This window comes from Pelophylax lessonae, assembly GCF_965119305.1.
Source record: "Pelophylax lessonae genome assembly, chromosome: 13".
NCBI classification, from domain to species: Eukaryota; Metazoa; Chordata; class Amphibia; order Anura; family Ranidae; genus Pelophylax; species Pelophylax lessonae.
Genome location: NC_138780.1, coordinates 182,938,822 through 182,952,474, shown reverse-complemented (window position 1 = coordinate 182,952,474; position 13,653 = coordinate 182,938,822). Strand labels below are relative to the sequence as shown.

The following is a 13,653-nucleotide window of genomic DNA, read 5'->3' as shown; positions in this document are numbered from 1 at the left end:
TTTTCACGGAGCGGATGACATTTGCGTCATCCGCTCTGTATGTCCGCATATCATCCCATCCGTTTGCGGATGATATACGGACATAATGTATGTCTATGGGCATTGCGGATGTCAGCCGATGACACCGCTGACATCCGATTTTGCATCCGTTCTGTTTTGTCACGGAACAAAAATATAGGGTTCTGTTCTGTTCCAAAAAACGGAACAGAACTGAAAGGACGCAAATCGGATGTCAGCGGATGGTATTCCGCTGACATCCGAAATGCCATTGACATACATTATGTCCGTATATCACCCGCAAAAAAATAGGATGATATACGGACATGCGGAACGCCCGTGTGAAAGGGCCCTAAAGCGGAGTTCCACTGGCTTTTGTGTTTATTAAAAGTCAGCAGCTACAAAAAGTGTCTCTGCTAACATTTAATAAACACTCACTCACCTGTCCCATGGTCCAGCGATGCGGCCGGCAGGAGCCTCAGTTCTCTCCGTCTTCTCCCCATGGCGCCAGCATCTCTAGTGTGGGCACCTGGCTGTGACAGCTTGCGGCTTCACAGTCGGTTGCGCACTGCGCATGTGCGAGTCACGCATGCGAGTCCTGAATGAACGGGCAATTTTCTGGGACCTGCAACAGGTCCCAGAAGATTTCAGGGAGGGGGAGAGGAGAACTTCTGCCAAAGCCACCTAGGCTGCCCGAGCGGAAGTGGGACCTGTCAAAACTAGGTACCCACTCCCCCCAAAAAAATGGCATGCCAAATGTGGCATGTCAGGGGCACTTAAAGCGGAAGTTCCACTTTTGAGTGGAACTCCGCTTTAAGCCATCACATTAATTTCAGATTGCAGACAGTAGGTGGCAGCATGTGACCAAATGAACCTGATACAACTTTACTCTTCCAACAGGGTAATCCGGTAGGACAGAGCGGTCTAGGCATGGCGTACTTGTACGGCAGAGGTGTTCCTGTGGTGAGTATTATCTTGGGTGTGTTGGGTCCATTTGTTTCCTGGTGATAATGCTCTGTATTGATGATGATGCTTGTATTAGCTGTATTCTGTAACTTCATGTTGCTGCTAGGGTGACCGGTCTCTGTTCTGAAATAGCAAGTCCTAATATCGTCTAGCAGCATGTCTGACCTAGTTATTATGTTCTCTATAATGGGCGCATAACAGATCTTTCTAGAATAAGTCATTTTCTGATGGGAGGTCATTTCTGTTGCTTTATAAAAAAATAAAAAATTGGACTTGATCATTAATGGAGTCTTCACATTTCCAGCAATGTACAGGAGCCTGTAGAAAATGCTGCAGCTGGTATGTTTGAGTCTGCCCTTCCACTCTCTGATATAGTTTAAGTGGTTGCAATTAACCACTTTAACTACAAAGCATATCCCTCTATATTGTGTACTTGTCTCAGTCCAGAGCACTAAGTGTCATTTCTATATGCTGCTCTGTTCCTCTGCTATCAGCATGAATCACTTCTGACAGGTTTTCTTGACACCAAGAGAAAAAGGTGTCAGGGTAGGAATCTCTAACTGATTGACAGCCTCAGCCCTGTTTGTGTTAGCTGTGTAAAGAGCGAGTGTGTCATTTCCCTCCAATCAGCTCTCAGACCTCTCCTCACTGAGCTTTGCAGAGTTTAATTTCAGCCCTCCGCACCTTTTTTTTTTTTTTTTCTGAACTCTCACACAAGCTTTAAAAAAAACTGAACTTTGGATGTGGAGGGGAGAAGAGAAGACTGCAGATAAACGGGTACAACATATGTAGAAGGATTTGTTTCATATCTGTGAATCACCCGAGGCCAGTCGGTTCACTGGGTATATGTATGGTCTCTTTCACACCAGCGGACCGATCGCGTCCGTTTGCAGGCGGACCCGATCAGAATACACATTGTTTTCTATGGAGCGGCAGATGTCAGAGGTCTTCAGTCACCTGCCAGTATCCGATCCGGTCCGCTAAAAACAGACCGGTGGGGATCCATTCCCCATCCGTCAAGTGGATCGGATGACATTCGGATGGAAATGGCCATGCAGTCCGTTTCCATCCGTCCACCTCATATAGAACAGCGGGCTATGTCCATGTCTGCTCTGCATAGCAGAGCGGACACGAACCTGTCATCCGCCTGCTTAGAGAGAGATTCCCCCAGCTGAGCCGGCGGAGAGATTCCCCTCAGCTGAGCCGGCGGAGAGATTCCCCTCAGCTGAGCCGGCGGAGAGATCCCCTCGACTGAGCCGGCGGAGAGATCCCCTCGACTGAGCCGGCGGAGAGATCCCCTCGACTGAGCCGGCGGAGAGATTCCCCCAGCTGAGCCGGCGGAGCGATTCCCCTCAGCTGAGCCGGCGGAGAGATCCCCTCGGTTGAGCCGGCGGAGAGATCCCCTTGGTTGAGCCGGCGGAGAGATCCCCTCGGCTGAGCCGGCGGAGAGATCCCCCCGGCTGAACCGGCGGAGAGATCCCCCTCAGCTGAGCCAGCGGAGAGATCCCCCTCAGCTGAGCCGGCGGAGAGATCCCCCTCAGCTGAGCCGGCGGAGAGATCCCCCTCAGCTGAGCCGGCGGAGAGATCCCCTCAGCTGAGCTGGCGGAGAGATCCCCTCAGCTGAGCCGGCGGAGAGATCCCCCCGGCTGAACCGGCGGAGAGATCCCCCTCAGCTGAGCCGGCGGAGAGATCCCCCTCAGCTGAGCTGGTGGAGAGATCCCCCTCAGCTGAGCTGGTGGAGAGATCCCCCTCAGCTGAGCTGGCGGAGAGATCCCCCCAGCTGAGCCGGCGGAGAGATTCCCCCAGCTGAGCCGGCGGAGAGATTCCCCTCAGCTGAGCCGGCGGAGAGATTCCCCTCAGCTGAGCCGGCAGAGAGATTCCCCTCAGCTGAGCCGGCGGAGAGATCCCCTCGACTGAGCCGGCGGAGAGATCCCCTCGACTGAGCCGGCGGAGAGATCCCCCTCTGAGCCGGCGGAGAGATTCCCCCAGCTGAGCCGGCGGAGCGATTCCCCTCAGCTGAGCCGGCGGAGAGATCCCCTCGGTTGAGCCGGCGGAGAGATCCCCTTGGTTGAGCCGGCGGAGAGATCCCCTCGGCTGAGCCGGCGGAGAGATCCCCCCGGCTGAACCGGCGGAGAGATCCCCCTCAGCTGAGCCGGCGGAGAGATCCCCCTCAGCTGAGCCGGCGGAGAGATCCCCCTCAGCTGAGCCGGCGGAGAGATCCCCCTCAGCTGAGCCGGCGGAGAGATCCCCTTGGTTGAGCCGGCGGAGAGATCCCCTCGGCTGAGCCGGCGGAGAGATCCCCCCGGCTGAACCGGCGGAGAGATCCCCCTCAGCTGAGCCGGCGGAGAGATCCCCCTCAGCTGAGCCGGCGGAGAGATCCCCCTCAGCTGAGCCGGCGGAGAGATCCCCCTCAGCTGAGCCGGCGGAGAGATCCCCTCAGCTGAGCTGGCGGAGAGATCCCCTCAGCTGAGCCGGCGGAGAGATCCCCCCGGCTGAACCGGCGGAGAGATCCCCCTCAGCTGAGCCGGCGGAGAGATCCCCCTCAGCTGAGCTGGTGGAGAGATCCCCCTCAGCTGAGCTGGTGGAGAGATCCCCCTCAGCTGAGCTGGCGGAGAGATCCCCCCAGCTGAGCCGGCGGAGAGATTCCCCCAGCTGAGCCGGCGGAGAGATTCCCCTCAGCTGAGCCGGCGGAGAGATTCCCCTCAGCTGAGCCGGCGGAGAGATTCCCCTCAGCTGAGCCGGCGGAGAGATCCCCTCGACTGAGCCGGCGGAGAGATCCCCTCGACTGAGCCGGCGGAGAGATCCCCCTCTGAGCCGGCGGAGAGATTCCCCCAGCTGAGCCGGCGGAGCGATTCCCCTCAGCTGAGCCGGCGGAGAGATCCCCTCGGTTGAGCCGGCGGAGAGATCCCCTTGGTTGAGCCGGCGGAGAGATCCCCTCGGCTGAGCCGGCGGAGAGATCCCCCCGGCTGAACCGGCGGAGAGATCCCCCTCAGCTGAGCCGGCGGAGAGATCCCCCTCAGCTGAGCCGGCGGAGAGATCCCCCTCAGCTGAGCCGGCGGAGAGATCCCCCTCAGCTGAGCCGGCGGAGAGATCCCCTCAGCTGAGCTGGCGGAGAGATCCCCTCAGCTGAGCTGGCGGAGAGATCCCCCCGGCTGAACCGGCGGAGAGATCCCCCTCAGCTGAGCCGGCGGAGAGATCCCCCTCAGCTGAGCTGGTGGAGAGATCCCCCTCAGCTGAGCTGGTGGAGAGATCCCCCTCAGCTGAGCTGGTGGAGAGATCCCCCCAGCTGAGCCGGCGGAGAGATTCCCCCAGCTGAGCCGGCGGAGAGATTCCCCTCAGCTGAGCCGGCGGAGAGATTCCCCTCAGCTGAGCCGGCGGAGAGATTCCCCTCAGCTGAGCCGGCGGAGAGATTCCCCTCAGCTGAGCCGGCGGAGAGATTCCCCTCAGCTGAGCCGGCGGAGAGATTCCCCTCAGCTGAGCCGGCGGAGAGATTCCCCTCAGCTGAGCCGGCGGAGAGATTCCCCTCAGCTGAGCCGGCGGAGAGATTCCCCTCAGCTGAGCCGGCAGATCCGCTTGACGGATTCCACTACGTCTGAAAGCGGCCTAAAGGTTTACAACTATTTTAATAAACACAAAAATGACTTTTCAAGTGATACAACAACATGGCTTTGTAAAAATTCACCTGTCAGCCAACCACAACTAAAATCATATGAACATACAAATAGTAAAATAAAACTTGGAAAGTGAAAACGGAACAGATGGAGCTACAGAATTAAAAAAGTAAAATGAATATGCCAAAACATGGATCCGACTTTTAGATGAGATGAACAATCCCAAATGTAGCCTAACAGGTTTAAAGAAACTTTAACTGAGACACGAGAACATTTTATTGATGAGATCCATTTGAACTAAAACTGCTGTATAGAATATACATTATATTGTCAAAAGTATTGGGACGCCTGCCTTTACACACACATGAACTTTAATGGCATCCCAGTCTTAGTCCGTAGGGTTCAATATTGAGTTGGCCCACCCTTTGCAGCTATAACAGCTTCAACTCTTCTGGGAAGGCTGCCCACAAGGTTTAGGAGTGTGTCTATGGGAATGTTTGACCATTCTTCCAGAAGCGCATTTGTGAAGTCAGGCACTTATGTTGGACAAGAAGGCCTGGCTTGCAGTCTTCACACTAATTCATCCCAAAGGTGTTCCATCGGGTTGAGGTCAGGACTCTGTGTAGTCCAGTCAAGTTCCTCCACCCCAAACTCACTCATCCATGTCTTTATGGACCTTGCTTTGTGCACTGGTCCAAATCATTTGGTGGAGGGGGGATTATGGTGTGGGGTTGTTTTTCAGGGGTTGGGCTTGGCCCCTTTGTTCCAGTGAAGGGAACTCTTAGACTCCGTTCACATCTAGGCATCCTGGATCATGGACAGAATCGCCGCGATTCTGCCCATGATCCCGAGTCACGGAAAATCGCGCACACAGAATCACGGGACGCCTGTCTCCCAAAAGATGTACATGAACTTCTTTTGGGCAACAGGCGTCCTGCGATTCTGTTTGCGCAATGTTACCATGATTCGTTGGGCGACAATTGAGGCAAAATCACGAAGTGATCGGGGTGGCATGGAAGTGATGGGGATCGACGGGCATCCCATGATTCGCCGTGATAAGGGATCGTGGCAATTCTGCCTGCAGTCCGGGATGCCTAGATGTGAACGGAGCCTAATGGTGTCAGCATACCAAGACATTTTGGGCAATTTCATGCTCCCAACTTTGTGGGAACAGTTTGGGGATGGCCTCTTCCTGTTCCAACATCACTGCAAACCAGTGCACAAAGCAAGGTCCATAAAGACATGGATGAGATAAAATAACGTTTATTTAAAAAAAAAAAAAAACTAAAGCCTTAATATCACTTTAAATTCTGTCTGTGCGCTCAGAATGTGTAAACCGCCTCAAAATAGCCTGATACTCTGTATTTTACATTTTTTAGCCACTTTGATAGGTCATAATGGGGTTGAGTTACTAAAACTGGAGCATGCAAAATCTGGTGCAGCTTTGTATTGAAACAAATCTGCTTCCAGGTTTGTTTTTTTGTGTTTTTTTTTTTTTTTTTGTCAAAGCTTAAAGTGGAGCTCCGGCCACGGGGGTGAAATTTAGCTAAAAATACCCCTGGGACAGTCAGGGCTAGTACATTCCACAATGGATACCCTCTGAACTGTCCCGGGTCGCACTTACCTTTTTAGAAGAAATACTTACTTTGAAAACTTCTTCTCCAGCGCTGCCATCTCGGATGTGGGCAGCTGAAGCCAGCGCGTCCTCTTCTGTGTCCTCTTCTGTGTCCTCTTCTCCCAGAATGGGCCTGCCCTGGCCCCGCTAGTCACTTCCGCTGCGGGCGCGTCATACCCTCCACAGCTTCTGGGCATGCCCAGAAGCTGTTTAGCAGGGAATGCCGCGCCTGCACCGGCAGTGACGAGCGGGCCGGTGCAGGCGCATTGATCAATCAATGCAAAGAGGAAGTGACGGTGCGGCCGCAGAGGGAGGAAGTGGAAGAAAGGTGAGTATATTTTTCTTCAATAACAAGGTAAGTAAACAAAAAAAAAATCGTAACTATCCATTTCTTTTTCAGGTGACCAATAGCAAGCGGATTGCCCAAAATCGGCTATGTCGATTTTGTGGCCGAAACTCCGCTTTAATTGAACAAGCAAAAGTTAGAAGCTGATTGGCTACTATGCACAGCTGCACCAGATTCTGTGATCTCCTGCTTTAGTAAATGAACCCCTTTTTTCTTTAGGTTGGTGTCACAGTACAAGGCCTGCTACTCATAACTGTAGATTTTTCCTTTCCCTGCATACTTATCTGGCCCTGGTGCTCCGACATCTTCCATCTCAATCTGACTCTTTTTCCTAACAGAACTACGACTTGGCACTGAAGTATTTCCAGAAGGCGGCTGAGCAGGGCTGGGTGGATGGGCAGCTTCAGCTCGGCTCCATGTACTACAGTAAGTGACACTTTGGATGCTATCTTGTGCACATACATTAAGCAGGGAGGGTGTTTAGTATGGTAGTCATTTATGGATTGGTAGAGCGAATAGATCGGGTAGTCTGACGGTGATGGCACTGATAAAAGTGGAAGAACATTAGGGGAACAGATGGCAAAGTATTAGGAAGCAGCTGTCACATAGCAGCAGTGATCCTAGCAGGAGATGCGTCTAGTTTGTGACCTTCTACCAGCATAATATGATAAGTGGCAGCTGAGTTGATGAGATTTATTATGATTAAAGTAATAATATTGGGCTTGGTGGCAGTATAGATCTGTTTAGGTTGTGGTGACCAAAAGAGACAAAAATCCTTCCACTAGAACAGTGGTCTCCAAACTATGGCCCGTGAGCCAAATGTGGCCTTTTGCTTGTCTTTATCTGGCCCTTGGGGCACCATTCCTCCCACTGACACCAGCAATGGAGAATTATTTCTCCCAATGACGCCAATGATGGGGCACTAGTCCCTCCCAAAGACACCAACAATGGGGCACTATTCCTCCCAAAGACACCAATGATGAGACACTATTCCTCCCAAAGACGCCAACAATGGGGCACTATTCCTCCCAAAGACGCCAACGGTTGTGCACTTTTTTCCTCCCGAACGACGCCAACGATGGAGCACACTCCCAGTGACGTCAACGATGGGGCACACTTCCTCCCAGTGACGTCAACGATGGGGCACACTTCCTCCCAGTGACGCCAACGATGGGTCACACTTCCTCCCAGTGACGCCAACGATGGGTCACACTTCCTCCCAGTGACGCCAACAATGGGTCACACTTCCTCCCAGTGACGCCAACGATGGGTCACACTTCCTCCCAGTGACGCCAACGATGGGTCACACTTCCTCCCAGTGACGCCAACGATGGGTCACACTTCCTCCCAGTGACGCCAACGATGGGGCACACTCCCAGTGACGCCAACGATGGGGCACACTCCCAGTGACGCCAACGATGGGGCACGCTTCCAGTGACGCCAACGATTCCGCACTATTCCTCCCAAAGACGCCAATGCCAGGGCACTCTTCCTGCTCCTACTGACTAGAGGTGCTATGTTCTTTTTATTTACTCCCACTGACCACCAAGTCATAGACATTGTTTACTGACACTGGTGCATTTTCTACTCCTTGAGGACCACAGTCCAGCCCCCCTATTGTCTGAAGGACAATAAACTGGCCCTTTGTTTAGAAAGTTTGGAGGCCCCTGCACTAGAATATTGTGAATCATGCAGGTGAAAACAGTGTATTGGATAGGAATGTAATCTTGTTGGGTGACACTGACTTGTTCTTTCTGTTCTCCCTGTAGACGGTGTCGGAGTGAAGAGAGATTACAAACAGGCCCTGAAATATTTTAATTTGGCATCCCAGGGGGGTCACATTTTGGCATTTTACAATCTGGCTCAGATGCATGCCACCGGCACCGGGGTTCTTCGTTCCTGCCAAACCGCTGTGGAGGTAACTGGGAAATAATATTCCTATAGAATACCATATGTAACACAATTCACCGACCCACATCTACAAATCACAGTTCATTTTTTATTGGTGCAGCATTGCAGTCCTTTTACTAATTAGAATGCACATACATTAGGCGTAGAAGTAGTTTGCAAAGCTTTAAAGTACATATACCTGTTCTATCTGTCCACAATCACATTTCACCACTTACTGCCAAATCACGTACTTGTACATCATTTGACTTCCAAGTGGTTGTGCTTGGATAATGGGCGCAGCTGCAGGTGTCATCCCAGTACTGTTTTTTAGAACGGACGCTCTGCTCTCTTCTAATAGCAATCTGAGTGGCTAACTAGCCACTCGATTGCTTTTAGAAGCAGCAGGAGGGAACGTCCTGCCATCTTCTGCAGCTCTCTCTCACTCTCCTGTCCCACCGGGGGAACCGAGCTTCCAGCCGGCTCGTCTGTCAGCTGCCCGGAGACCCATACAAAACCGCAGTCGGCTTTGATCTGGTCTCTGCTATAGTAACATGACATCACTTCCGGATTACCTGGCTGTCACTGGTGCCATTTTTTTGAAAATCGAAAGTATTAAAAAAATGCCCATCCTGGCATTTTGAATGCTTTTTAAGTGCAAAGGAGGGATCTGGGGTCTTATTCACCCCATATCTCTCCATAAAAGAGTACCTGCCTTTTGCTGTCACATCACAAGAATGTTTGTTTACATTCCTTGTGACAGTAAGAGCCGGTTCACACTGGGGCGACTTGGTCACCTGACAAGTCGCCGTGGGTCGCCTGCCATAGATTAGCACAGGACCGTTCCAATAGGAGCGACACAAGTCGCTCCGACTTAGAAAAAGGGTCCTGAGCTTCTTTGGGGCGACCTGCATTGACTTCAATGATATGAAGTCCGTGCAGGTCTCTCCGAGGTCGCGCTGCGCACCGCGACCTCACAGGTCGCCCCAGCAAGTCGGGTCGCTGCTATGTGAACCGGCTCTAATAAAGAAAAAAAAAAGTGTAAAAAATTAAATTGAATTAATAATAAAAAAATAAGTAAAAGTACCCCCGTGCTAGCACGCAAAGGCGAACGTGTGCGTCTGTCCCGCATGCAGACAGCAATCGTCCCAAACATATGAAATATGGCTGCAAACGTCTGATCACAGGCAGTAATTCTAGCACTGGACCTCCTCTGTGGATTCAAAGTGATAACCTGCAAAGGCATTCAAAGCGTCGCCTATTTATAGTAAAATGTGCGGCGTTTGTCACCGCTGCACGGGCGTGCGCAATTTTAAATCATGACATGTTTGGTATCTATTTACCCGGCGGGACATTATCTTTTTATATTTTACAAAAACATTTGGTTATGTATTGTGTTTTTTTGCATTATAATTAAAAAAAAAAAAAAGTGTATTTTGTCCCAAAAATTGTGTTTAAAAAGACTGCTGCGCAAATACCGTGTGGCAAAAAAATGGATGACATCATGATCTCCGCCTCAGCCAATCAGAGAAAGCTTTGTATTCGTCCATAGAAAACATAGCTTCCGATGAATGGCGCCCAACTCTTATTTTGTTCTAGTAGTGAGACGGAAAGTTCCGGTCCCACTGCCGGAACACAGCTGTATACTCTAACTATCTGAGGCTACCTAGAGGTAATACAGCTCAGCCAGCAAGTGCAGTAAATAGTTTGTGGGGGCCAGCTTGCGCCTTAACTATTTTAAAGGGACATTAACCGCTTGCCGACTGCTGCCCGACTATATACGGCGGCAGTCAGCCCCTCACAGGCAAAGTGACGTATGGGTACGTCACTAGCCTGTGAGGCTCTAGGGAGCAAGCGCGCACCGCCAGAGGCGGGCTCCCGCTCGCTCACGGACCCCCCCCCGATGTCCGCCGCTCACTAGCGATCCTCCGGTACAGCGGGAGAAAGGCAGGCGGCTAGTGTAAACAAAGCCGCCTGTCATTCTCCCCTGTGTAACAGCACAGATCATACGGTCCTGCTATGTAGGACCGTAGATCTCTGCTGTTACACACACACAGCCACATCCAATCACAGTTAGAAGCATGCCCCTAGGGACACACTTAACCCCTCCCTCTCAAATAAAGTTAACCCCCTTCACTGCCAGTGTCATTTTTACAGTAACAGTGAATATGTATAGCACTGATTACTGTAGTAATGTCACTGGTAACCCCAAAAGTGTCAAAAATGTCAGTCAAGGGTCTGATCTGTCCGCCGCAATGTCGCAGTCCCGCAAAAAAAAAGCAGATCGCCGCCATTACTCGTTATAAAAAAAAAAAACAATAAAAATGACAATCTTTCCCTTAGTTAGCAAACGCAATAACATTTGCGCAAACCAATCAAAATACGCTTTTTGTGATTTTTTTTTTTTTTTTTTTTTTTTTTTTTTTTTGGGGGGGAATTTCATATAAAAAAAATTTGAAAAATATTGTTATTTTTGCAAAATTGTCGCTATTTTTTTGTTTATAGCGCATGATCAAAAAATCGCACAGGTGATCAAATACCACCAAAAGAAAGCTCTGTTTGTGGGAAAAAAAGGACATCAATTTCATTTGGGGACAGCGTCGCACGACCGCGCAATTGTCCGTTAAAGTCACGCAGTGCCGAATCGCAAAATAGGCCCTGGTCAGGAAGGGGGTAAAATCTCCCGGGGCTTAAGTGGTTAAAGTAGTATATAAAAGGTCATTGACAAGATGGAGTCAGAAGACAGATATAAAAAAGGCTGTATCTGCTTCCCTGCACCCTCCAGCCTGTTATCCTGTCCTAGGCTTTCAGTCCTCTTCACTTGTTTTCCTTCTTCTCTGCCCAGCTGTTCAAGAACGTTTGTGAGCGCGGCCGCTGGTCTGAGAGGTTGATGACGGCGTATAACAGCTACAAGAATGGAAATGCCAACGCGGCTGTAGTGCAGTACCTGTTACTGGCTGAGCAAGGCTATGAGGTGGCACAGAGCAACGCGGCCTTCATCCTGGACCAGCGTAAGGGATTTTGTTATTGTGAAACCCGTGAGGTGTAATACAGAAAGGGTTAAAGTGGTTGTAAAACCTCAAGGCTTTTCTATGCATTAGGGTGAAAAACCTGCTGTGCTGCAGCTCCCCCCCCCCCCCCCCCCAGACCTCCCCTTTTTTCTAACCTGAGCCCGATCCGATCCAGCGCTGTGCACGAGAGCAGCAACTCCAGCCACTGCCTCTCTCCTCATTTGACAAATTGATAGCTGCAGGAGCCATTGGCTCCCACTGCTGTCCATCAAATACACTGACATGGAAGCAGGGGGTGGAGCCAAGTCCCGCTGTCTGTGTCAATGGATGCAGCAACGGGACTCAGGAGCGAGCTCCCATGGGTGCCCCCAGGTAAAGCAGCTTTCTGTGGGGGCACCCAATGAAGAGGAGGGGCATGGAGCGTCAGCAGGGCACCCCAGAAGAAAAGGATTGGGGCTGCTCTGTGCAAAAGGATTGCACAGAGCAGGAAAGTATAGGCATGTTTAGAGACTGAAGGTAATGGTCGTGGGACTTTAAGTGAGGTCAGTCATTGTTCTAAGTATAGAGAGAATTTGAAATCCTAGGATGATTAATAATTTTTTGGATGTTTCATGATTGACACAAAAGTATAAAATACAGATATGGATAATAAATATAGACATAAACAGATGGAGAATAAGACATGGGGTAAATGAGTTCATATAAATACTTTTTTATAATCATAAATAGCTGTATTATAAATATAGTATATCATAAACATGTAGTCAGTCTCCAAATAGTGTATCTTCTATTCATAAGCTCTACGCGTTTCGTGGCTCGTGGTCCACTCTTCAGGAGCGATTTAAAATTTATAACTGTAAATGTAGGCTAGTATTAGAAAACAAAAACGCATATAAGCAAAAGGATATAACAAATTATTCCAAATAAATATGGATATAAATAAATACTTACAAATGATAGGAAATGACCCGGTTATTATGGGAGGAAATGAGACCACCCCAAAGGCAACTGTCTGCACTCAGAGGCGCTCTCCCTTTCTTTCAAACAAAATTTATTACAGTGTTAAAAAATGTAGTAACTCACATGGAGGTAAGTGTTACAAAGTTATCCTTTTCTCCCTTTCTTTCATTCATATCTATGCAGAGCTAACTTCACTCTTCCAGAGAGCCTGCCCTGAGCAACAACCATCCATCCATCCATCCCTGGAACTGTTCTGGATCCCCTAGATCAGGGATCCTCAAACTACGGCCCTCCAGCTGTTGCGGAACTACACGTCCCATGAGGCATTGTAAAACTCTGATATTCACAGACATGACTAGGCATGATGGGAATTGTAGTTCCCAAACAACTGGAGGGCCATAGTTTGAAGACCCCTGCCCTAGATGGACTTTCACACAGTCCTTTTTAATGCCCTTCATCCCTGGGACATGCACATGGACTTTTAATCCCCCCCCCCCCCCGTGCCTGCTATCTTTATGTTCCCCCCCCCTCCCCTTTTTGTCCCTTATTGTAGTACAATTGTTCTTACACCGTTTAAGCGCCAACACCCCACTGTTTTTTACAAAGGCAACTGTCTAACCCGGGGCTGAGGCGGGTAAAAGCCGAGGTCCCCACGTGGGGGGGGGGGGGGGGGTATAATCACCCCCCAGGAGTATAGGCATGTTTGTTTATTTTTATTTATTTTTAAACTAAGGCTACATTCACACCTGAGCGTGGCGTTTTTTACCGCGATTTTTGTGCAGGCGTTTTTAGATTGAATAGAGATCAATGGAAAACGCCTGTAATCTGCCCAAAAAGAAGCTCATGTACTTTTTTGAGCGTTGGGCGTTTTGTATACAGCGTCAAAACACTCAGATGTGAACAGGGGCCATTGAAATGAATAGGATTTGTCTTGTTGGGCGTTTTGAGAGCTGATCCTAGAGCAGAAAAACGCCCCAAAAACGCCCCAAAACGCCTAGATGTGAACGGAGCCTAAGGGGTTTACCCCTTTAAGTCATGTAATATTTGGGATACATAAGAGAAAGAAAAGAAGGCACAACACCTAGTGCATTACCCGTGGTCACCGTATAAAATGTTTTATTAAAATGCCAAATGCATACTCACAGACGAGAAGAGTATAAAATCGCATTAAAAGATTCTACCACAGATGAAATGGAACACGTCCTTGTAGATGAGACCGCTAGCGCGTTTCGGGACTCAAGCTCCCTTCATTAGAGCCCT

General features: G+C 50.0%; 1 protein-coding gene across 1 annotated transcript in view; it reads left to right on the top strand.

Annotated features, from left to right (window-relative positions):
- Nucleotides 1-13,653, top strand: part of SEL1L (SEL1L adaptor subunit of SYVN1 ubiquitin ligase) — a 74,229-nt gene that overhangs the window by 50,916 nt on the left and 9,660 nt on the right. The window contains exons 14-17 of the mRNA XM_082275297.1: nucleotides 898-960; nucleotides 6,874-6,961; nucleotides 8,305-8,453; nucleotides 11,268-11,433. Of these exons, the coding sequence (XP_082131423.1) occupies nucleotides 898-960; nucleotides 6,874-6,961; nucleotides 8,305-8,453; nucleotides 11,268-11,433 (466 nt within the window). The remainder of the gene's footprint in view (nucleotides 1-897; nucleotides 961-6,873; nucleotides 6,962-8,304; nucleotides 8,454-11,267; nucleotides 11,434-13,653) is intronic.